The 27,103-nt window shown below is 44.4% G+C and overlaps 2 protein-coding genes across 6 annotated transcripts; one reads left to right on the top strand and one right to left on the bottom strand.

Annotated features, from left to right (window-relative positions):
- The first annotated feature begins 470 nt into the window (after positions 1-470).
- anapc7 (anaphase promoting complex subunit 7) lies at positions 471-6,164 on the top strand. 2 transcript variants are annotated; one of them, XM_070904521.1, is made up of 11 exons: positions 471-604; positions 1,463-1,649; positions 2,060-2,179; positions 2,439-2,550; positions 2,696-2,849; positions 2,940-3,082; positions 3,269-3,386; positions 3,495-3,691; positions 3,798-4,022; positions 4,134-4,284; positions 4,420-6,164. In XM_070904521.1, exons 1-11 carry the CDS (start codon positions 504-506, stop codon positions 4,607-4,609), a joined length of 1,698 nt encoding a protein of 565 aa, XP_070760622.1. In that variant the 5' UTR covers positions 471-503; the 3' UTR covers positions 4,610-6,164. The 2 variants fall into 2 exon arrangements, with proteins under 2 accessions (XP_070760622.1, XP_070760624.1); XM_070904523.1 differs by lacking the exon at positions 3,798-4,022.
- Positions 5,586-27,103, bottom strand: atp2a2a (ATPase sarcoplasmic/endoplasmic reticulum Ca2+ transporting 2a). 4 transcript variants are annotated; one of them, XM_070904520.1, is made up of 21 exons: positions 26,986-27,103; positions 25,894-25,911; positions 25,704-25,786; positions 23,033-23,137; positions 21,897-22,035; positions 15,542-15,622; positions 14,493-14,578; positions 13,888-14,352; positions 12,237-12,325; positions 11,936-12,038; positions 11,510-11,641; positions 11,302-11,421; positions 10,992-11,210; positions 10,527-10,862; positions 10,114-10,334; positions 9,771-9,973; positions 9,570-9,655; positions 9,358-9,491; positions 9,146-9,263; positions 8,319-8,439; positions 5,586-6,309 (listed from the first exon to the last, which is right to left on the bottom strand). In XM_070904520.1, exons 1-21 carry the CDS (start codon positions 27,101-27,103, stop codon positions 6,296-6,298), a joined length of 2,991 nt encoding a protein of 996 aa, XP_070760621.1. In that variant the 3' UTR covers positions 5,586-6,295. The 4 variants fall into 4 exon arrangements, with proteins under 4 accessions (XP_070760621.1, XP_070760618.1, XP_070760620.1 ...); XM_070904517.1 differs by lacking the exon at positions 5,586-6,309 and having other exon boundaries at positions 8,032-8,439; XM_070904519.1 differs by lacking the exons at positions 5,586-6,309; positions 23,033-23,137 and having other exon boundaries at positions 8,032-8,439.

Raw genomic sequence — 27,103 nt, 5'->3', positions numbered from 1 at the left:
ACCTAATGAAAAAAGTAGGTAGTAATTGCAAAACTTAAAAGTATTATTATTATTATTATTATTTATCATCATTTATAATGGCTACTGTACAGTAAATATATTGCTGCAGCAAGTACACAGGAAGCGTTCAAGACTATCGGAAATATCTTTGCATATTCGACCTAACTTAATGTAATGAAGGCGAATGAAAAAGTTTTACTTATCTGTTAACCGTTGATTTTCACTCTATGCCTTTTCAGCTATTGTTTCTAAAAATAAAAGTAAAGTCAATAAAAGCTAAATGTGTTTGCCAAAGTCGCATGTTTCCTGAATATATCACATTTACAAGCACAGACGTTGAAAGCACGAGCTTATGTAGAGCACCTAAAGGCAGCAATATGCGGAAGGAAGGTGGTTCGGCGCCATATTTGATACAGCAGAAGCTAGCTAGCGTTAGCGTTGTTACGAGCCCAAACTTTTAGCTCGAGACGGAAACCTAAAGCAAGCCCTCAACCTAATCCAAAATGAATGTAATCGATCATGTACGGGATATGGCCGCCGCTGGCCTCCACTCTAATGTCCGGATATTGAGCAGTTTGTTGCTGACGATGAGCAATAACAATCCGTAAGTAATGTCGGGGCGGGGTCCGTCTATTTTCCGGAGAGTGCTTTCCTTCACCAGTGTGTTGTGTTGTTAGCCCGTGACAGTGATTGCCCAAAGCTAACCAGTCAACAACAGCTATCATTAATGATAACAAACAACCGCAAAACACGCAGCCCGAGAAATCATTTTAATACGAATCTAATTTGTATTGTTGTGCATGACACAGTGTACGTTCTTTTCCAAGAAATAGTCATATGTAGCGTCTCCTACAGTTAATGGTGCCTGCTATTAGCGGTTAGCTTGCTCAGCGAGTATTGCCACATACGTCACATATATTGTCAAAAACTTGCTTCCGCCCCCCCTTCACAATCTTGACAATGTAGTGTGGTTGATTGAAAAACCAGTTGTTATGTAACAGGTGAGATGTCGAAGTTGTAGTACAATGTTTTTGTTGTGATGTAGGAGACAGCTGAAGCAGAATGCCTCGACTCCACTCCTGTATTTTGGATCAATAACAGTAGTCATACTGTTATTGTTTTGCAGATATTTAGCCATAAAGCAAAGTAAAAGTCAGAGGATCAGTAAAGTTATTATAATTCATAATGTCATGAACCAAATGTCATAACAAGCCATCCAATAGTTGGTTCGACATCTACTAAAAACCATAAATGTCAACCTCATGGTGGCACATTACCATGGTAATCCGTCCAGTAGTTGTTAATGTATTTCGGATTTTCAACCATGAACATGTCCTGGATCAACTGTGTTGATGTTGGGTAATTCACCAACCAGTGGCGGTCGCACATCGGCTCCTCATTTCTCTGTTGTGTCTACCCTGATTCTAATTCAACTTCATTATTTGTATCTTTTTGATTGAAGAGAGCTGTTCTCACCGGCCCAGAAGTACCAGTTGTTGGTTTACCACGCCGACGCCATCTTCCATGATAAAGAATATCGGAATGCTGCCTGCAAATACAGCATGGCATTGCAACAGAAGAAGGTGCTCAGCAAAACATCTAAAGTTCGTACCTCTACCGGTGGAGCTGCATCTAACATACAGGCACAGGTATATTCTGCACAACTATAACTACTTTATTCAAGTGCAGATCGGCACCGTAGTGCAACTCAGATTACCTATAGAGGATGACACAATTATTGCAGAAATATTTGTTTTCATATGCTGTTTTGCTGATCGTATCATACAATATTTTGCCACCTTGAGGGACTCTAAAAATCTCCTTGATGTAGGACACGGTGCTTTACTTGAATTTGCAGCGTGTATATGCAAACCTAAGAAAATTGAGAGGTTGAAATTTTGATAGAAAGTGACAGTTTTTTGCCCTGCCAACAAAATATGTGGGTCTTTTCTGCTGCAAGTTTGTCTCCCCTCCTTCGACACCATGTAACCCTATTCTTGACACAAATCATCGAATGGTAAGGGAAAAATGTACAATTACACTGAATGTGGTCTTTCAGAGTTTGCCGTCAGAAATTGAGGTCAAGTACAAGATAGCTGAATGCTACACCATTTTGAAGCTGGATAAAGATGCCATTGCAGTGCTCGATGGGATTCCATCCAGACAGAGGACTCCAAAGGTAGGCTTTTTTCTTTCATGCTTTATGTGCCCTTTCATAATACTGGTAATAATGGTTCTACTTTGATAAATGCAGCTTTTAGGGTTCGGGTTTTGTTTTCTGAAATAAAGTGTAATAATCAGAAACAGTATCATGATCCCAGTGTGAAGCAAAACAATAACTACTTATCATTTGTGCATTCATTCTGCCACATTTTGAGTCCATGAGCTTTTAGAGAGAGTTGTGATCAGGTGGATGTTGTTGTTCTCCCTCGCCTCAGATCAACATGATGCTAGCTAACCTGTACAGGAAAGCTGGCCAGGAGCGTTCTGCGGTGACGAGCTACAAAGAGGTCCTCAGGCAGTGTCCCCTCGCCCTGGATGCAATCATTGGTATGCGCGGTCACAGAGACACCTTCACCCAACAAGCGACATTTAACCTGCTGAAGTCTATCTGCACGTTCTACACAGAAAAAAAACTTTGAAGGGAACTTTGACCGAGTTTTGTGGATAACTTTGCCTTTTTTTTTCCTTTTAGGTCTTCTCTCTTTATCAGTCAAAGGAGCTGAAGTGGCATCCATGACTATGGATGTGATCCAGAGTATTCCCAACCTGGACTGGCTCTCTGTTTGGGTCAAAGCGTACGCCTTCATACACGCAGGGGACAATCAGAGAGCCATCAACACTATTTGGTGAGCAGACGAGTGATGCTTTATACAGAGTACGCAGTGTTACTCTTTGTCTATTTGACGTGTCTGTGTCCCTCCCTCATCTTGTCTCAGCTCTCTGGAGAAGAAGTCTCTGTTGCGGGACAACGTGGACCTTCTGGTGAGCCTGGCAGATGTCTACTTCAGGGCAGGTGACACCAAGAACGCCATCCTCAAATTTGAACAAGCCCAGATGCTGGACCCGTACCTCATCAAAGGTGTGCTGCAGGATGAGAGTCTTTATTGATTGGTTGATTTACTGACCTAGCATCTGTCACAAATGTATTTTTTCCATTTGATCTTCGTGGCTTGATGGACAAATGCTTGCACCAGCTTCACACTAGTCACCCTAAACAAGACATGGAAATGTGGGACTTATTGCTGTCTAATGTTTGCGGTTGCAGGAATGGATGTCTATGGCTACCTGATGGCACGCGAAGGACACTTGGAGGATGTTGAAGTCCTGGGAGGACGATTATTTAATATCTCAGACCAGCATGCAGAACCCTGGGTGATCTCTGGGTGAGTCTCTGACACTTTCAAGTAGACTGTACGACAGATGGCTGCTACATGAATGCCACATTGTCCTGTGAAGTTTTGTAATCCTTTGAATTTGTTTCTGTGGTTCAGTTGTCACAGCTTTTATAGCAAGCGTTACTCCAGGGCCCTGTACCTGGGAGCCAAGGCCATCCAGCTGAACAGCAACAGTGTGCAGGCTCTCCTCCTGAAGGGGGCGGCGCTGAGAAACATGGGTCGTGTTCAAGAAGCCATCATCCACTTCAGAGAGGCCATGCGCTTGGCACCCTGCAGACTCGACTGCTATGAAGGCATGTTTTTATTGTGTCCTAATACGGCCTCTATTCTTTGTAGATGTAGTATGGTCCTATTCTGCTCGCATTGCCTTTTTAAAGAGCAGTAACTGTCCCTTCCCAGGTCTGATCGACTGTTACCTTGCGTCCAATGGGATTCGAGAGGCTATGGGGATGGCCAATAACATCTACAAGACCCTGGGGGCCAATGCGCAGACTCTGACCATCCTCGCCACAGTGTGCCTGGAAGATCCTGTGACTCAGGAGAAAGCCAAAACCCTGCTGGACAAAGCACTGGCCCAGAGACCAGACTACACCAAGGCTGTGGTCAAAAAGGCCGAACTGCTCAGTACGTACAACTGTTTGTTTTTTACTGTAGAAAAATTTAGTATTCAGTTACATAAAGGAGGCAAATATCGATAGACAGGTGGAAATGAAAGTGCCCTGTTTTCTTGTGAAGGCCGTGAACAGAAACACGAAGAAGGGATCGCTCTCCTGCGCTGCGCCCTGGCCAATCAGAGTGACTGTGTCCTGCACAGAATGCTGGGAGATTTCTTGGTGGCTGTCAACGATTACCAAGAAGCCATGGATCAGTACAGCATAGCGCTCAGGTAACCAGAGCTTGCGTTGTAGTTTTACTTCTGGATAATATGTAGCTATGAAAGTATATTTAGCCACTTTGTGACGGGGTTACCAGTCAAAGCACCTTTTAACTGTCAGTTTGTTTTTATTTTTTCTTCTCTAAGCCTGGATCCCAACGACCAGAAGTCTTTAGAAGGCATGCAGAAGATGGAGAAGGAGGAGAGTCCCACAGATGCCACGGTGGAGCTGGACGGCGACGACATGGAGGGCAGTGGAGAGGATGGGGATCTCGAGGGCAGTGACAGTGAGGCGGCGCAGTGGGCGGATCAGGAACAGTGGTTTGGCATGCAGTGACCCGGCCGCTGCCCTCTGACACACTGCAGCCTGTTGGAAGCCTTCAGCCGCCCGGGCTGTCCAACAGGACGAGGTGGCCTCTGATTTTCCCACCCCTCTGACAACCTTATCAGCCACTTCACTGTTAGCTAGTTGAGGCTGTCTATACAGATGTCCAGTACTGTCTTAACAATCGACACCCAGCCCAGAGAAAATCAAGATGTGTTGTTAAACACCTTGATTGCTCAGTGGGGAAAAAAAAAAAAGTAATATATCTGATCTACTTCAGCACTTCTGTGTTTCATCTTTGCTGGCAGTCTGTGGCTACCTGAACAAATGCATCACTGTTACAGGTAGCGCAAAGTCCAACTTAAAAGTAAAACGTGCTCGTTACACAGTGTATTAAAAAAAGGACCTGCTTTGGATCCTTTTTTGAGGTGGAGTTATTCAGTGTGCTGGAGAGCTGATCCCAGGCAGGATGCGTACTGTGGGAACTGTAGACTGATGCAATTGTCAGAATCAGACTTTTTCAGACCAAAAGCAGCTGGAATTACAGGAGGGACTGGCAAAGATGTTTAACGCCTGACCGGCTCACCGGTTGGCTGCAGAGAAGGGAAGGTTTAAGTGTCACAATACGGACTTTGTCTCGGACAGGCAGGGGGTCTGTGAAAACGTGACTGTATCATATTTCTGCTGCTCTTCAAAACGTATCCTCTCCATTTTAACATGAGAATGTGTCATTGTAATGTACATGCCTGTTGTTTTTGTGTTGTCTGCCTTTCAAAAAAATAACCCTTCAGTTGACTTATGCATAAGTTGGAAAGTGTCACTTAACCATTTCAAGACAAATGTTTATAGTATTTTGTACATATTTTTAAAGCGCATAATAAAATGATGAAACACTCTTCACTTGACGTGAATGTAGTGGTTCCGTTTGTAGACGGCACTAAATATCAAGTGAATCTTCATGACGGCAGCAGGAATAGTGAGTAAACTCTTCATGTATGACAGTTTTATTTACCTGAAACCAAAGTTCATGTGATACATTGTACAATCATCTCTGAAAATACAGTACAGCAGTTTGGCAAAAAAAAATGCCAGTGGAGGGACTGCCTGCCGTTCTCATGGTGAAGCGTATGCATCGCTGCACCGCTGCACGTCCGCCTTCCCAGATATGGCAACAAAAAAAAAAAAAAAATCTGCTCCAAACATGTTGCACATCTCAGTGCAAAGCAAAATAAAAGGCTGTTCGGTTTTTAAATATCCCATAAAAGTATTTCCTTAGGAAAGATGAACTGTTTTTTTTGAGCTTATTTAACATTTGTACTATCTGACGAATGTCTAGTCTATTTACCAATACTATACATTGTCTATTACACAAGTCTGGTCAAACAGATGGCTGATTCAGCGGACATGCACCATGGAATATAGTACAGTTTACTGTACACGGTACTAAGATCTTCGTCTAAAAAGATGGCATGAGAATTGTATCGTAGTCTACGGCTCTTCATGCAGGAGGATGGAAGGACTGGTGACATTTGTTCATGGCCATTCTATAAAAATGATCTTTGATGAACTTTATGAGCCTCTGTCTTCCTATTACTTAACTGACATGCAGCTCTTGTAAGATGTGCTGCCCAAAACACACATGCACAACACAAAACCAAACCAAAGTTTTCTGCGAGGAAATTTAGAGCAGAGGTGGGCTTACTTGGCCTTGGCTGCAAAGAAAAAGAAGAGAGGAAGAATCAAATCAGTGGACACAAGAATCACAGGCCAGAGTAAAAGCATCTGAGCAGCGAATCATTTCAGTTCATCTATGTATTAAAAAGGTCATGCTATGGGCAAGCAGGAGATAAGGTCAAAAGTATAAATAATAATAATAATAATAAAAAAAAAAACAGTAACACCATGTCCTGTAATGGTGTGGGGACACTTAAATGTCAGTGTGTCTGCCAGTTGCCAAAGCATGCTGCCAGTCTACAGTCAAAAATAACCGGCACCAGCGACACTGCCAGTTTCAGATGCAAAAGGCTCCTATTTCGGCTCAGCGTGTGCCTGGCACTTGGTGACATTGAAGGCATTTTTCAAACAAAAACTCTCAAAACACCTCAACTGTTCTCCTCCTTCTCTTATATCATTTAAAAAAAAAAACATAATAATTTATATATATATATATATATATATATAAATTATTTTAAATATTTAAAAAAAAAAAACTGCTAGTCCTATCAAAAAAATATGAGCTGTCATTTTCACAGGAACAATGACAGACAGCAAAAGCTGCGTGAGCAACCACGTGAAGATGAGTGCTGGTTGGCATGCAGGTCAAGGTGTACTCACTCTGCAGGTAAACAGGTGGAAGGCATTGGAAGAAACGACAGTTAGCCTTAAAACTAAAAGACCCAAAGCACTCACTGGCCTGGTATTATTGGAGCAGGCATGCAGAAAGGCTAAGACCACGCTGAAGTAAACTAGTGTGAATGTATGGAGCATTGTGACAGCAACAACAAATAAAATCTATACAGAGTTTCTACTTTGTGTGCTATGTACAGATATACAGACTCTTCCAATGACCGGCCATCCATGTTGTGCTCAGTTGATAAGACTAACTTTTTTTTCCTTTTTCTTTTTTTTTAAATATTCAAGTACAGTATGTGCACATTATACATACATTTGAAAGATTACTGTAATTAAGATGCAGCGCTAAAGACTGAAAGTTGAGATTGAATCTCAAAAATCAAACTTAATAAAAACAAAATCACGACAAATGTGTCCTCTTCAAGTAAACAAATTTAACAACAGGCTTTTATCAAAAAATTTCTCTGAATCAAACTGGTAACATGTCTTCATCCTCTCTTCCCTCCGATAACAGAAAAGAAATATATGTATGTATATATAAAAAAAAACAACAACATTAAAATGTGTGTGAGGGCTTTGTCTCTACTGTAAAACAAATTGGTGCTTACCTCAACACTTCAAATGAAATGGTTGTTAAGACAAATGTGTAGTCATGGTCATATTAAACAGCATTGAGGTAGCTGTGCTCTGCCTAATGCAGAAAATAATGAATGATTATGCATGGAGCTCAAAAATGACTATAGAGGTTCATGCCAGGGCAAATATATTCAAGTCTTGCCCCCAATTAGTATTCTACTATACGGTCCTCAGAATTACATCCTCTTCACGCCCAGCATTCTGGTCCCCACAGCCCCTCCCAAAAATTACAAAATATTAATTATTATAAAATAGTGTAAATTCTCTGTACAGCTCAACACACGACAGCTCCGACACGGTGGGCTTCTCTAACTGTTCAAAACTGGGGATCAAAGGAGACAAAAGCGTGATGGTAAAATAAAACACGTGGACATAATGTCAGTCAAAGTCATTAAAATATGACTAAAGCCCCCCCACCCCCCCAGCCAAAAACATGGATCTGTGAAAATGTCCTAAATAGAAAAGATCTGGCAGCAGACAGACTGTCAGAGCAGGAGCGAGCGTTGACTGTGAGTTGTTCCGGGTTATGTGTGTTAATGTCCACTTCACACGGGTGCACAGGGAGGGGAGTGTACTGGAGTCAGTTAGGGCCACAACATGGCGGACACGTTAGTGTCGGTGCTGTAGATCCACAGCACCAGGGGCAGGGAGATGGCCACGAAGGGCCAGGAGATGCCCTCGGCGCATGCAGACAGAGAGCAGCCTTTGCTGGCCGGCTTCTCCAGCTGTTTACCAAAGTCCAAGTAGTTCCTGGCCATGAACTTTAGCAGCTCGTCCAGCAGGATGACGGGCAGGGAGATCTTCAGCACCATCATCCACTGGGTCGTATCCAGAGGGGTGATCTGGAAGATGACCTGGGAGAGAACATGACAACGTTTAACGGTACAGCTACGTTACACCCACGCATGGGTAACTCCTGTGGGAGATAAACCTCCACATTCTGCCCTGCAGTACGCGACACCAGAGGGGGCATTTAGGTGAAGAGTATTGGGTGTCTGGCGGCTTAGTGCTTAATGAGAAGGTCGATACCACCCTCATGTCTGTACGCTAAATATGAAGCTACAGCTTAGCTTAGCATTAAGACTGGAAACAGCTAGCCTGGCTCAGTCCAAGGATAACAAAGTCTGTCTACCAGCACCTCTAAAGCTCACTGATTGACACATTATATCTCATCTGTTAAATCTGTACAAACACCAAAGTGACGGGAGTTATGTGAGGGTAGTCCAGCATATAATCATAGAGCTTTAGAGGCGCTGGTATGTGGGTGTTGTTACCTTTGGACAAAGTCAAGATTGCCGTTTCCAGCCTTTAGTTGCAAGATTAAAAACTTGTGAGATGCGGCCACATGTGTATGAATTTTAATTTAAAAAGGCAGCCCGTCAGTTTCCATGACATGTCTGTCATGGAGCCATACAACCACCAGGGGGCAAACAGAACCACAGAACTCCTGGAACTCAACCTGTGGCCTGCAGTAGGTAACTGGACCATCAAGCGGCCAGCTCATTCCTGAGTTTTGTTTCGAAATGACGGTGCCATCAAGTCACTACTGAATGAACTCACAGGCAGAGGTTCCACATAGAGGATGAGGAAATGGAGGGACATGGAGAGGCAGATGGCCCCCAGGAGCCAAATGTTCTCCCAGGGAGGCATCCGCAGCAGGGACTGGTTCTCCGACAGACTGGACAGAAGAGAGAACACAGATGGTGATTCATTTATACAGTGAGAGCGCAAATGATCCCAACATGAGAGCTCTCTGAGAGGCGCTTATTTACCTGTTGAGAGCGTTGCACATCTCAATGGTGACGAGCACAGACAGGGCCATGGTCATCGGGTAGGGAGACTCAAACACGTGGCAGTCCAGGCCGTCAAACTCTGGGTTGTCTGGGGCGCACTGCAGAAAGTGGCTCTGTGGGAGAGGAAGGCAGGGGAGTGAGGTGGGGGGGTCAAAGAGCTGAAGGATGATCACTCAGACGGGCAGACTTACCAGCTGGTACAGAGTGAGCTGAGGTCCATCGTCGGAGACAGTAAACCACCAGGCAGCAGCTCCCACTGTGGCTGCACCCACATAGCCTAAGAGCACATACACCGAACAACATCATCATACACAAATTACTTACTTATCAAATTAAAGATCCCTCTGATACTTTGTCATAAAACGTACATTATCCTTCCATCATCAACTAACCTCCAATGGCCAGGTATCTGAAGAAGAGCCAGCCAGAGATGAGGGGCTCCTTAGCGTTACGAGGAGGCTTCTCCATGATGTCCAGATCTGGGGGGTTGAAGCCCAGAGCGGTGGCAGGGAGGCCGTCGGTCACCAGGTTGACCCAGAGCAGCTGAACTGGGATCAGGGCCTCGGGGAAGCCCAGTGCAGCAGTAAGGAAGATGCTAAAAAGGAGAAATAAGTTCAGTTAGGAACTGTACTGACACTGGACCACTGCGTGTTGGACACCAATCATCCAGTCAACCCGTTATGATCCCATCCTCCTAAATGGTAACCGCCAACATCATCTCCCGAGCACACTCACCAGACCACCTCCCCCACGTTGGAGGAGATAAGGTATCTGATGAATTGCTTCATGTTGTTGTAAATAGCTCTGCCTTCTTCAACGGCGGCCACGATGGAAGAGAAGTTGTCATCGGCGAGGACCATCTCAGAGGCAGACTTGGCCACAGCAGTGCCAGAGCCCATGGCAATGCCGATCTCTGCCTTCTTCAAGGCAGGGGCATCGTTCACTCCATCACCCGTCTGCAGAGACATGCTTTGTTACAGAAGAGCCATTGCTTTGCTTTAACACAAGCAAAATCAACTTCCAAAGCCAACAAAGACAGGACGCCCACAGGCCTCAGAACAACATCTTTTAAATGCTAACCAGATACGGATTTAAGACTTTACAACCGCGTAAGAAACTCTGCACAAATCGGCTTTCAGACTTCATACCATGGCAGTGATCTCGTCAAACCCTTGCAGGAACTCGACAATCTTGGACTTGTGTGAAGGCTCAACGCGGGCGAAACAGCGGGCGTGGGTCACGGCCTCGCGCTGATCGTAGGGCGACAGCTCGTCAAACTCTCGCCCGGTGAAGGCCATGTGCTCCACGTCGTCCTCCTCGGTCAGGATGCCAATGCGGCGGCAGATAGCCACAGCTGTGCCCTTGTTGTCCCCGGTGATCATGATGACGCGGATGCCGGCCTGGCGGCACAGCATGATGGAGGCAGCCACCTCCTGTCTGGGAGGGTCCAGCATGCCGACACAGCCGACGAAGGTCAGGTCGGACTGGACGCAGAGAGACAAAAGATGTGACTGAAAGTTTTTGGTGCTGAAAATACTACTCTACAAGTAGGTATACGGCAAGCGTTACTAAAACCTCAAAATAATTGTACTAGAGATTTAATCAAAATTCACCTCGTACTCCTGGAATTTGGCAGTGTCGGACAGTATCATGTCCTCCATTTTGGGTGGGCTGTCTCGTGTGGCCAGAGCCAGGCACCTTAGGGTGTCACGACCTGTCCCGTACTCACGGATCACCGACATGATCTTTTCCTTGATACCTTTGCTGAGGGGAACTTTGCTGTTGCCAACTCTGACGTGAGTGCATCTCTCGATAACTCCCTCCGGGGCCCCCTGTGTGGCAGAGCAGAGGAATAAAAGATTCACGACATGGCCGAGGACATCAGGGCCACGGACACGTCCTCAGTACATTCCTTCAGTATACCTTGACAAACATCTTGCCCATGGAAGAACGAGACTTGTTGGGGGTGCAGTAGACGGACATGGACTTCCTGTCTCTGGAGAACTCCAGGGTGAACTCCTTCCTCATCAGCTGCTTGATCACCTGATCAGACGAAAAGGACAGACGGAGTGAGAAAAAACCCGCTGAGTGGGAGCAGAGGAAGTCTGCAGCGTGTGCAGGTGTCACTCACTGAGTTGCAGGCGTTCGCTCTGTCAATCTTGGACAGGCTGTGGACTTCAGTGTCGAAGACGTTCATCTTCTCCACCAGACAGGTCAGCGCGGTCTCCGTGGCCTCGCCAACCTTCTCGTACACACCCTTCACCTGAAACATCACAGTCATGTTCATGCGACCCACAGATATGGACATGTTTTGGCACAGTACATCTGTTAAGGACCTTTGCATTTCTTTTTTGATATAACAGTATGTATAAGGTTAATCACCAGACATTGTACGACTTCTACGTAGAGCGTCACTTTTTTTGCCCCAGAATTATACTGGAGCTCTGTGACTTTGTGTTATTGTCCATTATTGTTAACACACACAAAAATCCTATTGGCCAATATCACAGTCTACATATGTCTGACATGTAAAGTAAGAAGCAGGCAGGGTTCAGACCTCATTGAAGTCCAGAGAGGAGTCATTACACAGGGCACAGATGGTAGCCAGTTCAACCAGGGCATCATACTGGGAGCTTTTCACTGGTTTACCATCGTGGAACCTGGGGACAAGTACAGAGTATTAAACTGTGTGTGCACAGCTCATATAACACTACGAGCGCTCTTTAACGTTGTGATTTTACAACCTCCTATAACCACATACACTCCCTTTAACTTACAATTCCCCTACAATTAATCAATGAGATATTTTAGCTTTCACCCAGATTGGCCTGTTATGGAGTCAGCTGTAATGTACTCACACTTCTCCCTCAGGTGCGTAGGTAGAGCCTGTGATGGTGAACTCTGACAGAGAGCAGCTGTCACCTTCAGCTTTGTTGATTGTGAACATCTGGACAACAAAAGGGCAGATGGGACAAAAGCAAACATGAGTTTTTCAAAGCATCTGATCACGTCAGAGTTTGAGTCGCCTGCCAGGGTCTTTACTGACACAGCAGGTGGCAGCAGAAACCACAGAAATCCCAAGCGGACCTGAAAAGTGAGAGCTCTTTTTAAGCCAGCAGATTAGCCTGCAGTGTTACAGAGTGTCTCAGTGAGGGCCAGGCTGGGTGGCCCGCTGCCTAATGTGAGAAAAGGGTGTTTAGTTTCTCTCCATAAGTAAACAGAAGAGACTGCCAGGAAGCCGGAGTAGAGAGAGACGCTGTGCCCAAAAGGAAGAAGCCGCAGTGCCAGGCCTGCTCCCGCAGGAAGCTCTCGTCCACACACACACACACACACACACACACACACACTAGTCAAGCCCTCCTCAAACCAGCAGCCAAACATCACAACCTGGTGCTGCTTTTCTCTGATAATTACAGAAAAAGGGATATCCATCAGACTTATTTTAGGAACAACAGTTTGTTTTTTAACTTCCAAGATTGATCATGGCCAAAAACATTACATAATACTTAGGGATTGGGTCAGGCAGGGAGGACACACACCACTGTATAAGACAAGAAGACAGGCAATCATGGTCTGTATGCAGGTTTTTATTCTTTTAACCATTATCTGATGTTGTAATAATTGTAATCATAAAATGTTGCATGAATATGTATATTTGAAATAAATGCTTGCATTTTCACTTCAAATTTCATAACCTAGTAACTATTTATTATGAGGCAGCAGTGTAAATTCAATTAGCACACCTCTTTAAAAGGCTTTTGTCTGCATGTCCTGACTGCAAATGTTTTCTCTTTTCAGTAGTTTAATATATGGCTCTCTGTGAATCACTATAAATCACTGAAAACAGCAGTAATTGCAGAATCACAAGGCTATTTAATCATGGCCAGTACAACATGTGGCCCAAACAACACAGAGGCCTAAACAACGGTTTGATAAAAACTGTAAATTAATGCCATGAGTCTAATTCAGGCTGTGCCAAAGTTCTGAGAAAGCACTGAACGGGCAACAAAAGAGGATTAAACTTTAATAAATGCTGAAATGTCTTCTTGATGTAGGGCCAAGTAGTGCTGGGGTGCCACTCACAGCCAGAGAGAGAGAGAGAGAAAGGAACTACAGGCTGGCTGCTTTGCAGCTTGGTGACGCAAGGTCAGTTATGCAACAGCAGCACTGCAAGTCATCCAACAGCCAAATGTAGATGAGAGGAGCGGCAGCCTGTAGCCTTCTTGTTGAATAACCTGGATACTTGATCATAAGGAACACTCCACTCTCTCTGTTTGCACAGTCAGTATTAGCATTTCAGCTGACAAATGTATTGAAAGTGACTTACGCAGTCGCAGTTTCTCAAACTGCTGTCACCTTATTCAAACTCCAGGCAGGGACAATAAAGACGACAAAGCACTGACGACCAAACATGCTCAGCAATGCACCAAGAGTGTGTGTGTGTGTGTGTGTGTGTGTGTGTGTGTGTGTGTGTGTGTGTGTGTGTGTGTGTGTGAGAGAGAGACTCACTCTGCAGACAGACATCTGGTTGGTGGTCAGGGTTCCCGTCTTGTCAGAGCAGATGACAGAGGTGCAGCCCAGGGTCTCCACGGATGGCAGGCTGCGGACAATGGCGTTCTTCTTGGCCATGCGGCGAGTGCCCAGGGCCAGGCAGGTGGTGATGACGGCAGGAAGACCCTCGGGGATGGCGGCCACGGCCAGCGCCACGGCGATCTTGAAGTAGTAGACGGCCCCGCGGATCCAGGAGCCTCCGTGGACGGGGTCGTTGAAGTGGCCGATGTTGATGATCCACACGGCGATGCAGATGAGGGAGATGACCTTGGACAGCTGCTCGCCAAACTCATCCAGCTTCTGCTGCAGGGGCGTCTTCTCCTGCTCGGTGGCCGCCATCTCGTCACGGATCTTACCGATCTCCGTGTTAACACCTGTGGACACGACCACACCCACCGCCTTCCCAGCAGCAATGTTGGTACCCTGAAATAACAAGTAATACAGACATGTTATTTCAAGATGTTATCAGATGTACTTGAATAACAGGAGCAAGTTTTTCCAGTCAACAGAAACTAAACGTTGAAGGACATCAACAGGATGTGTGATAACTTGTTGGAGCTTACAGAGAAGAGCATGTTCTTCTTGTCCTGATTGACAGCACGAGGGTCGGGCACAGGGTCAGTGTGTTTGATGACAGAGACAGACTCGCCTACAGAGACAACAGGGCGGCAGGTTAAATCAGTTTGCGTCTCTGTAGTTGATCTTAAGAACAAAGCACAGCCAATCACGCGTACAGAGAGATCCATGGTGCCGATCATTCATGCTGCCGCACTGATCTTTCATATGCTCAGGAATCTTTCAATTCAGACGCAAACGTGCTAATTGGAAACCGTGTCATGATACACCTCCGGGCTCATTCTGCTGCCAGCTCAAATTATCTTCTTCATTGTCAGCCAGCTATTCTAGTTCTTCAAACACAGGTGGAAGATTGGTTCATTAATCTTGGATGATGTCATGGTCTCCGCTCTTATTTTGAAAAGGAGGGAGCATCAGTTTATCTGAAACATAACTATAAAATCAAACCCCACGGTCGCTCCAAATAAAACACCAGATTGAACTCAATGTGGTCCAGTTGCCACTTTTGCATTTGCAACTCATATCATATCTGAAACTCATTGATAAGGTGTACAGTAGTTAAAGGGTGGTGATATTTAAGCATCATTTGTCTGTTACCTTAAGTAAGAGGTAGACATAGGTATAACAAGCACACATTCAACAGATTTAAATATGGGCAGTGAAATGCAGGATGTCTTGAGGCTATGCTAGGTTAGTACGCAATAACAACAATTAGAAAGAAAGTACAATTAAGAAATAGAAAGAACATTCAAAGACAACAAAATTGTAAATGCACAATATGTAGGCTAATAAAAGTATTAAAATGTGTATATATGTAGTGTGTAGTTGAACTATGTCAGTTTTCAAATGAATGATAAAAATGCAAACACAGTACTGTACGCAGTTGTAAAGCAAACTAATCAATAACATTGTGTAGTTAAATGAATTGAATAACCAGCCATGTTATTGGGAAAAACTGATAAATTATCGAATTGATTAAAAAACGGCACATGAAAAGAACCTGATGGCTGCGATATCATCAGCAGACATGTCTTACCGGTCAGAATGGACTGGTCTACCCTCAGAGTTGTTGATTTGATTGAACAGATACGGATGTCGGCAGGCACCTTATCTCCAACTATAACCAAACAGATCCACAATTAGAGAAAACGCACAAACAGAAAACATCAAAGCATGAGAGGAGCATGGACACAGAAAAATCTACTGGAAATAAAAAAAACAACAACCGAGAGTTGCAACTGAAAGCTTAATAAACTTGTCACAACATTATATATGTGATGGCCAAACGGTCTTTTACGCCACACAAATAGCACACTGGAGGTTTGATTAACACTGCTCTCCTGCTACTGTGCTGTACAATGCTGTGCACAGGCTAAATGAAGATTTAACCGATGAGATGTTGTTTATTTTCTGCAGACAGTAACTCAGCATTAGTGTAAACTGAACTGATGAAGCACAGCTCATTACAGGGAGGTTGCTGTGCCACACAGCAACAGAGCAGTGCTGCCATCACTGCAGGGAAAGAGAAGGAGGGCCATAGAAAGAGGAGGAAATGAAGGACCCGTGAGCCATAAAAGGCCTGTCTCAAAGGAAAAGGCCAATTTGGGTACATTTGAATTGCAGTGACCCAATTCAGCTTCCTAATGGTACATAAAGGCAATGGAAACTGGGGAAATGGCTCAGGCTATGGCACAGTTCTGTGGGCGTAGTCTACATATAGGCCTACTTAGTTAAAAATGCAAATTGTGTCAGATTGTTACAAAAGACTCCAACCAATACCATGGTATAGTTAGAAACCAGGAACCCACACAATCCTGTCAAATGGCTCAGAATCGAACAAAACATCAAGACAAAGCTGAAGTGAAAGAACTGAAAACAAACAAAGATTTGATAAAATGTGCCAGATTCCCATTTGAGGGAGACACGTACCGTAATCCAAACCCCCGGTGCCCTTGAGTGGAGGGAGGGGGAAATAGCAATGGGACCAACAATGCATGCTGCCAAAAATGGGAAAAGCATTTCAATATGTTCCCCAATGCGCTGATCAGGTTTAAATGTGGCATTATGACGGCAGCTGTTTCCTCATCATTGCCCAGCACAGGAAGAGACAAAAAAGGGACAAAGACCGGGCCCCAGCTCCCCTCTACATTACCTCCAGAAACTTGTCATACAAGTCATCACAATACTGTCTGACCTTACTATTCCATTAACAAGTGCATGTCTACATTTTCTTTTTTACACATTTCCAACTTCATGCAGCCTTGTTAAAGTGACGTGCATTTCAACACTCTTGCTCCATGAGTGTTGACTTCTCACTATGAGACACTGGCCTGCGAGAAGCTGGATGATCGTCAACTCATTAGATGTCCTGGCAGCGGTGCCAGGAACTCCGATCTGTCAGCAGGCAAGACAGACAGCCACGGCTTTTCTGAGAAGGACTAATGTCGAGCTCAGGTGGATCTTTTAACCATCTGAACCTGGAATGACGCGTGCAATGGAAGCTTCACTTCCGAGAAGGTCAGGCTCACAGAGCAGGTGATGCAGGCTTGGGGGTGGGGGGGGGGGGGTCAGTTCAACATGCAAACTAAAACTGTAGCTGACCTCCTGATGGTATAGATCAATAACCTTGGGCACATTGAAAAGAGGGACACATATCACAGCTACAGTTTTAACTTTCTTAAAAAGGAAATGGAAGATTTAAAAGGATTACCCGTAGTTGCGCCACAGGAAACAAAAGATGAAATGTTTTCCTTAGAAGCCAAAAAGCTGTACAATTACATCCTAGATGGTTGCGTAACACTTCCTGTGCTAAGTCATTACTTTTGAAGAAATACTTCCAAACTTCTAAGAGAGTGCTGAGCCAGGAAACATGGCTAGGGGGATAGGCTTCAAACAATGTGCTCGCTGATGTTCTCGTACAAAGAAACCAGTGAGTGTTAAGACTGTGTGACATTGTGAAACACTGGAATGGTCCCGACGCTGTTACACTGCAGACCTGTTTTGATGAAGTGTGCGTATATCATCTGTCCCTTTGTGTCAACATCCTACTTGGTAGCAGTCCAAGCATCTCCTCAGGCAGGACCACAAATTTTACTGTGACAAAAGCTCAGACCTGGTGATGCACTGCACCCAATATGACTCCCAGAGGTGCCTTTTAACAGCAGACCTTTCAACAGCAGGCGGGGCGGTGACTGAACCGAAGCTGCCAGCTTTGACTGGCATCTGCCTCTGCCGTGTGTTAGGGGACAGCGTGCGGTTCGGCAGGCCAGGTTTCCTCTGGGCCAGCCAGGAGGGTACATGTGCTGATGGCAGCAGAACAAAAGGCTGACCTCCTGTCATGTTGAGTGGGCCATTTTAGAACGGTCAACAGGTGAAGTGTCCTGCAGCTTTCCATCACAGCTCCACTACTGATATACTTATACTAACACACTTATTATGTTATCAAAAAACAGCCTTTACTAAGTAACCCTTTCACTGCTTCTGCCTCTCTGCTCAATTAAGCTTTTTTCCCAGACAGGTGCACTAGAGAAGCTATGTTACCATGACTCAGCACAATCAACGGAAGGAAATGCAGTGCACGGGAATAAAACTGAAATCTGGTTTCTGCAAATGTGCCGTTTAGAGGTGTAGTGTACAGTTGGACACTGTGCAAACCATTCAGGAATCTTACTATTTTCCCCCACTGGCCACTGTGTGAGCACATGGCTGAAGTCACGAGTGAGCTTCACTATATTATCAGCAAACAAGAGCAGAGTACATATTGTTTAGTTTGCGGTTGGCTGGTAGGGGAGACAAACCAATATTTACCAACAGCTGACTCGTTTCTTGACTCTCTACTGTCTGCTGTTGCAGATGCAAACACGTGTCAGCTGACTTCAGAGTCCACCCTCACCTATGATCTCAGTTATTGTGAGCACCATCTCTACACTGTCGCCCTGCGATCTCTGCGTCGCCTTTGTCTGTTATGAATCTCAAGCAGCAGCAGCAGCAGCCTGGGCCATCACGTAGCATGCGACCGTTTCTGTTGCCATAGTAACAAAACTTGTCCCAGGACTGGGAGCACTCAAGACTCTTGTTAAAATTAACTGAGGGGGTTAGTAGAGCCTGGCAGAAATTACATGTACATCAAGTATGAGTATTCACTTCAGCCCACACGTATAGTGTGCATATGCAAATTAAGGATACTGCCTTGGACCTTTGATTTTGTGATGTTGTAGTTGCAGAGAAAAACATATTGTGAAAGCAGGGAGGCATTATACAAAAATATAATGTAATGTAAATATCCCACAAAACATATCATCTAACTTTGTCCTTGCAGCCACGTAGGACATTGAAATGTCCATGTGAAAACAATGATCAGTTGAAGTATACATTGTGTCTTAACAACAGGTCAGAAGTGTACATTCTCTTCATGTCTTAAGGTCAACACTTTCAGTGGTGGCCCCTCATGAAAGCCTTACCTGGGTTAAAGTTTGCCCTCTCTCTAACCCATCTATAAACCACACGGCATAGCATGGATTCCCAGCAGGCAGTGCAGTATGACTTAGGGTCAAGTCTAATGCAGTGGGCTGAATAGTTTGCGCAGAACCTTACATGCATACTTCTCTTTAACTTCCTCTCCAACCAAGCTCTGTGTCTGCTGATTTTACAGATTAGCACCTTCAACCTGCCCTGTTTGGTTTTCATAAAAACCTCTGTGCACTTCTGCAGGACTTCACTACAAATGTGGTTTTCTTTCACATTTCTAAAGCCTGCTTCCCTGGTCGGCAAGATGAGACCAGTCTTGCTGACAAGTCAGGAACCTTTGCCAAAAGACAGTCCCTCGGTGACGAGGGACGCTTGCCAGACCACATTAAATGCCACATACTATCCATGGTGTCTGGAATCTTAGTAGGGGGTGCGGGTGCTAATGGGTAGGGTCACTGTGCATTGAGCATGGCGGGGTGGGACAGTTATCCACAAAGCGCTTCCCTATAAGGTCATCTCTCTCTAGCACAATAGGAGCAGATGAGAGATCCTCCCCCCTATACTGCCCCCCCCCCCACGATCCCCCGTCACTACCAGACGCCACAACTTCACAGGCAGCAGAGAACAAACCCACTGCTGCTCTGAGGAAAGGCCAACCTCCAGATCTGCAAGCCCTCAACACTAAACTGTAACTGGCAGCATACAGTGTGTGCGGTGTTATAACAATGGCTTAAAGCAGTGAACTCCACATGTTATCAGCTAACGTCCATTTTTAGATGTTGGTTAAGTGGGGTAAAGTAATCCCAGATTTTGGCCGTTGGCACTTGCCCATCCTAAAACTAATGCAAATGTAGATTAAAGTAAAAACCTGGTTAATCATTACTGATCATATCCATTGGATGATTTCAGAATCTGAGCTCTTCACTGATCTGAATGGCAGCGAGATCCTTTCTGGAACACGTCGATGGTTAGTTTGGATGTATTGCTGCATGATTTGGCTGAGCCACATTGTTGTGATCAAAACAACACGTAAAAGGACTGCTCGGGACAGCAGACTGGACAGGGAGCCCCCTGTGCTTCAACTGCTTCAAGATCAGATTTGACAGCGAAACTACAAAGACAAAACCAGCATTTTTGTGACATTAAACACATTTCAGCGAGCATGCGGCTGTGAGGCGAATGAGTGATGGGGTGTGGGTAGGAGGCAGCGCTCAAACCCACGGGAGCATCCTGATAGGGGCTGCAGGCTATTCTTCTCACGGCTAAGGCAGCCACAGAGGGCCCGGCTCAGTGTCCTCTGCCTCAGCTCAGCAGCCCACTGGCTGGCATCTGCGTCATCACACTCCTCCTCTGCATGGCAGGGGTCACTTTGCAGCCTCAGGAAAATATTATTCATGGAAAAAAAAAAAAAAAAAGGGAGCAGGACAGGAACCATTGAAAAAGAAGAAAGATATTTGAGAGGATTTTGGAAGTGAGTTGAGCTGATAAGCTTCCTCTGACCGCAGGATAAAACATCCAGTTTTGCTGCCTGCTGGGCTGCAGTTTTGAGTAAGCCTCAAGTTGCTGACAGCAAAGCCTCCAGCTACTTTCATCAAGAGTTTTAAATAACTAGGTCTCTAATATGCAAGAGGAGAGTGCATCTGTCTCACAAGTTTCTCTTTAAACCTCTGCCAAATAATTAAGCTTTCTACACTCTGCTTCACCCGCAGCACATAGTCAAACTGTCATGATTAGCACTGTCGACCAAAAACATACACAGTACACCATAGAACACTAGAAAATCTGACATTTTAATTCCCAGTATACTCCTTCTCCATTTGCCCTTGTCAAGGTTACTCAGGAGTCCTGCTGAACGCCGTCCCACGTCACCAACTGTAGCAATGTTCCCCAGAGCAGGATGGGAGGGGCACGCACGGGGTGGGACGAGACACCTGTCATCTTCACGACTGTCACTGCCTCTATAAATACAGCGTTCCATAATCTCACCGGCCTATGACGGCTAAAAATAAAACCTACCACTATGCACAGAAAAACGATGCATCACTTCAGTGGCTTCGGGTTAAAACGGCGTATCAAGATAACGCTAGTGTTTCAAGCACTTCAGCATTCCTCAACACATCCGTCCCTGTTCATCTCTGCAAAATCGTATATATGTGTGTGTGTGTGTGTCGTGGCGATAACAGCACTCTTAAAAAGTAAAGCTTTACATCCTGAGGATTTCAGCTGCTGAAATACGCTGACTGGATCTCAAGCAGCATGATTCGCTCCAGTGCTCAGTTCACACACTGCATGACTGTTGAGTTGGGACGAGCTGTGCGGACGCAGTAGCAGCCTGTCATTCAAGTGACAGCACACGCACACGCACACGCACACACACACACACACACACACACACACACACACAGTAAAGTGGGCCTTAATAGCATTCGCGCCCAGCCCTTTGAGACTATGGGTTAATAAGAACATCTCAAAATACATCACTCCTGCAGGGTGAGTCACCTCTGCAGTGGCACATGGGGATGGGGGGAGGTTTTAACTCGAGCTTGTGCTAAATGTGATCCATGACCATAGCGGGACTTATTTGATCTGTCCACGGTAAGCTTTACCTGAGGCAGAACCAAACAACAGCGAAGAACGATCGTATTAAAAACACCACCATCTCTTCTTTAATCTCCAAACTAAAAAAAAAGCGGCGGATGGAAAAACACGCTCTTTCACAGAGAAACAAACACAATCTTTATAGAAGCTGCAGTGGCATTAAATAGCCAATTTCCTGTGAACTTTAAGGCCCATGTGATATCCAGCTGTTTCCTTTGTTTGAGAGAAGTCTACCAATCAAACCAACTCAACTTTTCACATTTCAGTTGGCTGATGCTTTATGTCCATTTTAAAATATGCACAAGGTCAAAAGCAGGCCAACCTACCAGCAACCTCCACGATGTCACCAGGCACAATGTCTCTGGCCTTGATCCTCTGCACAGTTTTCCTGTCCTGCCGGTACACTTTCCCCATCTCAGGCTCATACTCCTTAAGTGCCTCAATGGCATCCTCAGCATTGCGCTCCTGGTGAGGAGAAAATGAAATTTCTGAGATGACACGATAATATCACAAAATCTAATACATGCATGCTCTTGGCTCTGCTGAACTGAACAGTATGAGAGCATTTCCCTTTGAAGAGGCACTGACTAAGTTTGATGTCTATTTTTTTTTTATCAGGTTTCAGTTGGGACATTTAGGTGTTAAGTGTATGAAAATGGGAATATAAATCACTGCCTCTTGACATTTTTCAATTTTATTCATCACCGGCATCTTCGTCCTTCATCAGCAAGTCAGAGCGGACTGCCCACGCGTTTTCTAAATAAATAAGTAAATAAGCGACGTACAGAAAGACTGTTCCTTTTCAACAGGAAGCCTTCTTTGAGACAAACTCGAGACAAAAATAACAAGTGAAGTATAGCGAATGTTAAAACCTACAAATCACAGCAGGCTGCCACACCGATGGATGCATTTCATTCATACGACATGTTCAGCCGTGCCTTTAACATTAGCACAACAGCAACAGCTTTGGCACAATCTCTAGACCAATTAATGTCTGTTCTCGCTGGTGACTGACATGTGCACTAATACACCGCTGCCAAGTGTATTAGGTTCACCTGTTAAATCTCATGGGAGCCAAATACAAAAGTCTTTCTGTTGAAACTGCGTCAGAGAGGTGTTACTCAACATTTTGGACGCTGCAGTTCACGATACCGTTGTAATGGATTAGGTCGCATTGGATGCATGATCAACCAGATGAAAGTAGGACATTCATTAGAGAGATTGTGGTTTTAGCTAGGTGTACCGAATATCAGTATCTCTCTCTTTCCATGTGATACAGCCTGACGAGCAATAGCCTTTAATACCATACTAACTTTAGGTAAGGCCTTGATTTTAAAAAGGCATTAAAATGCATTTCACGTGTTTTAATCTGAACAATCAAAACTTCAACAACAACAAAAAAAATGTATTAATTATTTCCAGACCCATTTCCCAGATATAAAAGGTGATCCCAGTTTCTTACCTGCCACACACCGACGATGGCGTTGGCTATAAGGATGAGTAAAATTACAAAAGGCTCCACAAAGGCTGTAATAGTTTCTTCTCCCTCCTCAAACCAGGCCAGGACCTGGAAAACAGTACGAGAAACATATCATTCTTTAATCAAGACGTTTCACAGAACAAGCAGGTATTAGCTGACCTCCACGAGGGACAAAAAATTAATAAATACATTTTTAAAAAAAATCAGCTTTTTGTGACAATAATTTGAGGGTTTAACTGTTTGTCAATAGCCAGAGGATCATCTCACAGACTTCTTATGTAAAACTTCATGCACTAGGGGAAAGAAAAAAATCACATCATACAACTGCACCTAAACACTTGAACATAACACTTTCCTGTGCTGAAGAAGTTAACATCTGGAAACATAAAAGCCTCAATCCCCTGAACTTTAGTTTACTACTAGCAGTGTATCTATTCTATTCACTGAGGGCTACTGTTGCTATTCTCCTGTGGATATTTGTGATTATTGATTTTTTTTTAACTGACAACACTGCACAGCCCATTTGAACTGTGTAGGAATGCAAGCGTCTTCATAAGCGTTTGATTCAGAAATGCAAACATGTCAGCCATCAAGAAGACTGTAGGAACAGTTGGACCTCCAATATATTACAACCTCTTCCTGCCTCTTTCTGACCTGCAGTCTCGTTTGGTTTGTTGATCCTGAGAAAATTGCCTTAAAATTAGCCTGTGAGTCACAAGCAATTACCTAATATCTCATAATGTAATCAAGCAATCAACCTCAGTAAGAGGTTGTAAGCATCGAGCTGTGTGTAAATGGCATAACTTAAATGGCAAGCATAACTCTTAATAGCGATGTCAATAGAGACGCACTGGGCTCAATAGTGCTCTACTGCATGTCACAACTCGACTGAGAGATGCACGTTACTCAGCCTTGCCTGAAGCAAAAAACATATATACATACATACATACATATCAGGGCTGAAACTAACAATCAGTCATTTTCATTATCGATTCATTCGACAATTATTTTTCTTCAAAAAAAACATCAATCAATCAGTCATTTACACTTGTCAGAAAATAGTGAAACATGTCCATCACAGTTTCCCCAGAGCCCAACGCGAGGTCGTTAATGACTTGTTTCGTCAGGCCAACCGTCCAAAACCCCAAAAATATTCAGTTTACAATAATTATTATAATAAAAGAGACAAAAGCAAAGAAAACGTTCACATTGGAGAAGCAGGAACAAGAAAACCATCCACATTTCTGCTTGATGAGGACTTGATACAATTCTTTTATTATAGAAATAGTTGGCCATTTCTTTTTTGTCTATCAACTAATGGACTTCAGCCCAAATATATAACCAACATGAAAAGGATAAAAAAAACTTTTATAGCACTTGACCTCATAAAATAAGGCATTTTAAAAACAGGAGCAAACCTTTAATAACGGTTCTCTCGACACCAAAGTGAGTCATGCAAACAGAGCTAATGAAAACTTGGACTCATTTAGAGATTTAGTTTTGAGAAATTGCTTCAACAGCTCCCAAACTGGATGCATATTAACTGAGGGGTGAGGGCCCAAATTTGGTCTTGAGTGGTGCTCTGTTCCCCTGTCAGACAGCAGCCACTGACACCTCTGTATCACCTGACTGGACAATGCACACTGCATACCAGTTCTCACACACACACACACACACACACACACACACACACACACACACACACACACACACACACACACACACACACACACACACACACACACACACACACACACACACACACACACACACACACACACACCTTATCAGAATGTTCTTCAGCCAACTGTTAATCTACTGTGCAGTCGATTCGAAGTACGTTAAAAAAGTAAAATTGCACACATGAATCAGGCACAATGGCAAAGATTGACTCCAGTTTTTGATCCATCACAGAAACTATTCCAAACATGCAGTTTAAAATTCCATAAAAAACATAAAAATGATGCTGCAGATGCCATTACATAACGGCAGTCCACTCTTAAACATTTATCTGTCTAGCACTCAAAGTCGGGGGCCCAAGGGAGGCCAGGGTAAGTCATTACACAGCAGCCATGCTTGACGACTCAAATGTCTTACTTGGCACATGGTGATAGCAACTCAATGCTGCTACTGCTGTTGTCACCATTCCTCAGATGGGTCGCTAGCCTTCTCAGCTGTTTAGCTCTCTAATATGCGAGTGTAACCCCAGCCGGGTTATACAAACTGAAGACGTTCACACTTCGGCACTATGCGCTGCATTAACTGTCCCCTGCCAGTCAACGCACAGGGTTTAATAACAAGCTCATTTGCAATTTTGACTTCACATTAACACTCAGAGGTGGAGAGGGACAGCTATTTGTAGGAAGCGCTGACCTGTCCTGAGATTCCCTCAACCTTTTAGATGGTCTCTCTCGTTTACTGGACGGGTTACAGAGCAAGAGACGGGGCTGACAGTGGGAATAAAAATAAGAGCTGACTTGAATTCACAACGTAACAAGCACAGAAGAAGATGCTGCAAAGTTGTCTATTCAGTTTGATCCACTGTGTTCAGAATGAGAGAACCGAAGCCTACATGGTGCAAAAGAGCGTCATCAATGCCGCAACCTCAACGAGCCAGCGTTTAGTGTTACACTTATACAAGTGATATACTTACAAAAGATATACATGCGGCCAGCAGAAGAATTCGAACAAGTAAATCTTCAAATTGTTCAAGGACAAGCTCCCACAAAGATTTCCCTGCAGAGAGGAGAGTTGGTTAAAAAAGAAAAAACCAACACACAACCCATCACAGAAACTTGTTATCATAAAATGACAGTTACAATATCAGTGACAGTAGAGATTACCTTCCTCTGCTGGTAACTCTGTGTGTGCAGAGATGTGGGAGTCAATCCGGGGAGAGCACAGGAAACAGGAAAGAAATAATTTAAAAAGAAGAGAAGACGAGGAAGGTAAGTGGCGTATAAAAACTTTTAGAACATTTTGCCAGTTCCCGTTTCACGATGGGGAACCGACTCCTCGAACAAGAGGACTTCAAGATGTTCTGTGAGACAGAGGAGTGCTACCGTGAGAAACCAGCCAGCATACTCCCAGTTTCACTTCACATTTTGATGATTTAGCAATGATTTAGTCATACATACTGTAACAAAGGAGATTTGTACTGAATACTTATAATGATGTAGTGAGGGTATTGATCCGTTTGCCCAAACATGAACCAATCATATAGCAACATTTCATGGTTTTTTTTCCTTTGCAAGACTCCTATACTGAGATCTTTAAATCTTCATTACACAATAGGAAAGAAAAAAAAACCCCAGCAAAGCTCCAATCAATGTAAAGGTCAAAGTGATTTATGGGAGGGCAGTAAACCCACCATGACCTCCCAGGTGATATTAATATAAAACAGCTGTTTAATCCTGGGACAAGGGGGATTAACTTTGACCGATAACGTTACTCCAGTGATCCTGTGGCCACTGTTCAGCGTCAGATGCCTGCCGGATCTCCAGGCACATGGGCTGATGTGTTGCCGCTCTGCTTTGTGGGAGGAACATCCAACAAGGTTGCCGTGCCCAACAATTTGACAATGTCACCGTATCTTACGGCCGCACCGTCAACAATGTCACCACGGAGGTTAATGCTTGACGGCGTCAGCCCCCGTCAACAGTGTTGACCGTGACACGACGTTCAGTGATGCCAACATGCCCGACAATGCCCTCTAAGTAACGATTCAGGTGTCACTGTGGAAGAAATGGGAAACCCTCGAGGTCACCTGGTGATGACGTCAGGATGTCGGTGACTTTTACCCCATATACCGAATACTGTGCTCGCGCTGCCCGCGTTACAGTGACAAGGCGGTTTTTTTTTGGTTTTTTTTTGAACCGCGTCTCATTCACAACCGCCGCGTTTTGCGGTGCTCTACAGTGTAAATATTGTCGTACCGTTTAGGCCCCATTTCTCCTTCTGGCGCTTCACCTCGTCCAGAGAAAGTCCCGTGCTTTCGTTGACGCAGAAATAACTGTAAACTTCTTCCACACTCTTCGTGTGTGCGTTCTCCAT

This window comes from Enoplosus armatus, chromosome 4 (assembly GCF_043641665.1).
Source record: "Enoplosus armatus isolate fEnoArm2 chromosome 4, fEnoArm2.hap1, whole genome shotgun sequence".
Taxonomy (NCBI): domain Eukaryota; kingdom Metazoa; phylum Chordata; class Actinopteri; order Centrarchiformes; family Enoplosidae; genus Enoplosus; species Enoplosus armatus.
Note: the sequence above shows the minus strand (reverse complement) of the source record. Positions and strands in the feature narration are given on the sequence as shown.

What these genes read in the sequence shown, in the direction of transcription:
- atp2a2a (XM_070904517.1), bottom strand. Translation starts at nt 27,103, where the DNA reads ATGGAGAACGCACACACGAAGAGTGTGGAAGAAGTTTACAGTTATTTC. An exon ending in AGAAGAACATGCTCTTCTCT is followed by an intron (nt 14,353 to 14,492) that starts GTAAGCTCCAAC and finishes TTGTTATTTCAG; the next exon opens with GGTACCAACATTGCTGCTGG. An exon ending in TGGGCAAGATGTTTGTCAAG is followed by an intron (nt 11,211 to 11,301) that starts GTATACTGAAGG and finishes TCTGCCACACAG; the next exon opens with GGGGCCCCGGAGGGAGTTAT.
- anapc7 (XM_070904521.1), top strand. Translation starts at nt 504, where the DNA reads ATGAATGTAATCGATCATGTACGGGATATGGCCGCCGCTGGCCTCCAC. An exon ending in ACGATGAGCAATAACAATCC is followed by an intron (nt 605 to 1,462) that starts GTAAGTAATGTC and finishes TTTTGATTGAAG; the next exon opens with AGAGCTGTTCTCACCGGCCC. An exon ending in CAGACTCGACTGCTATGAAG is followed by an intron (nt 3,692 to 3,797) that starts GCATGTTTTTAT and finishes GTCCCTTCCCAG; the next exon opens with GTCTGATCGACTGTTACCTT.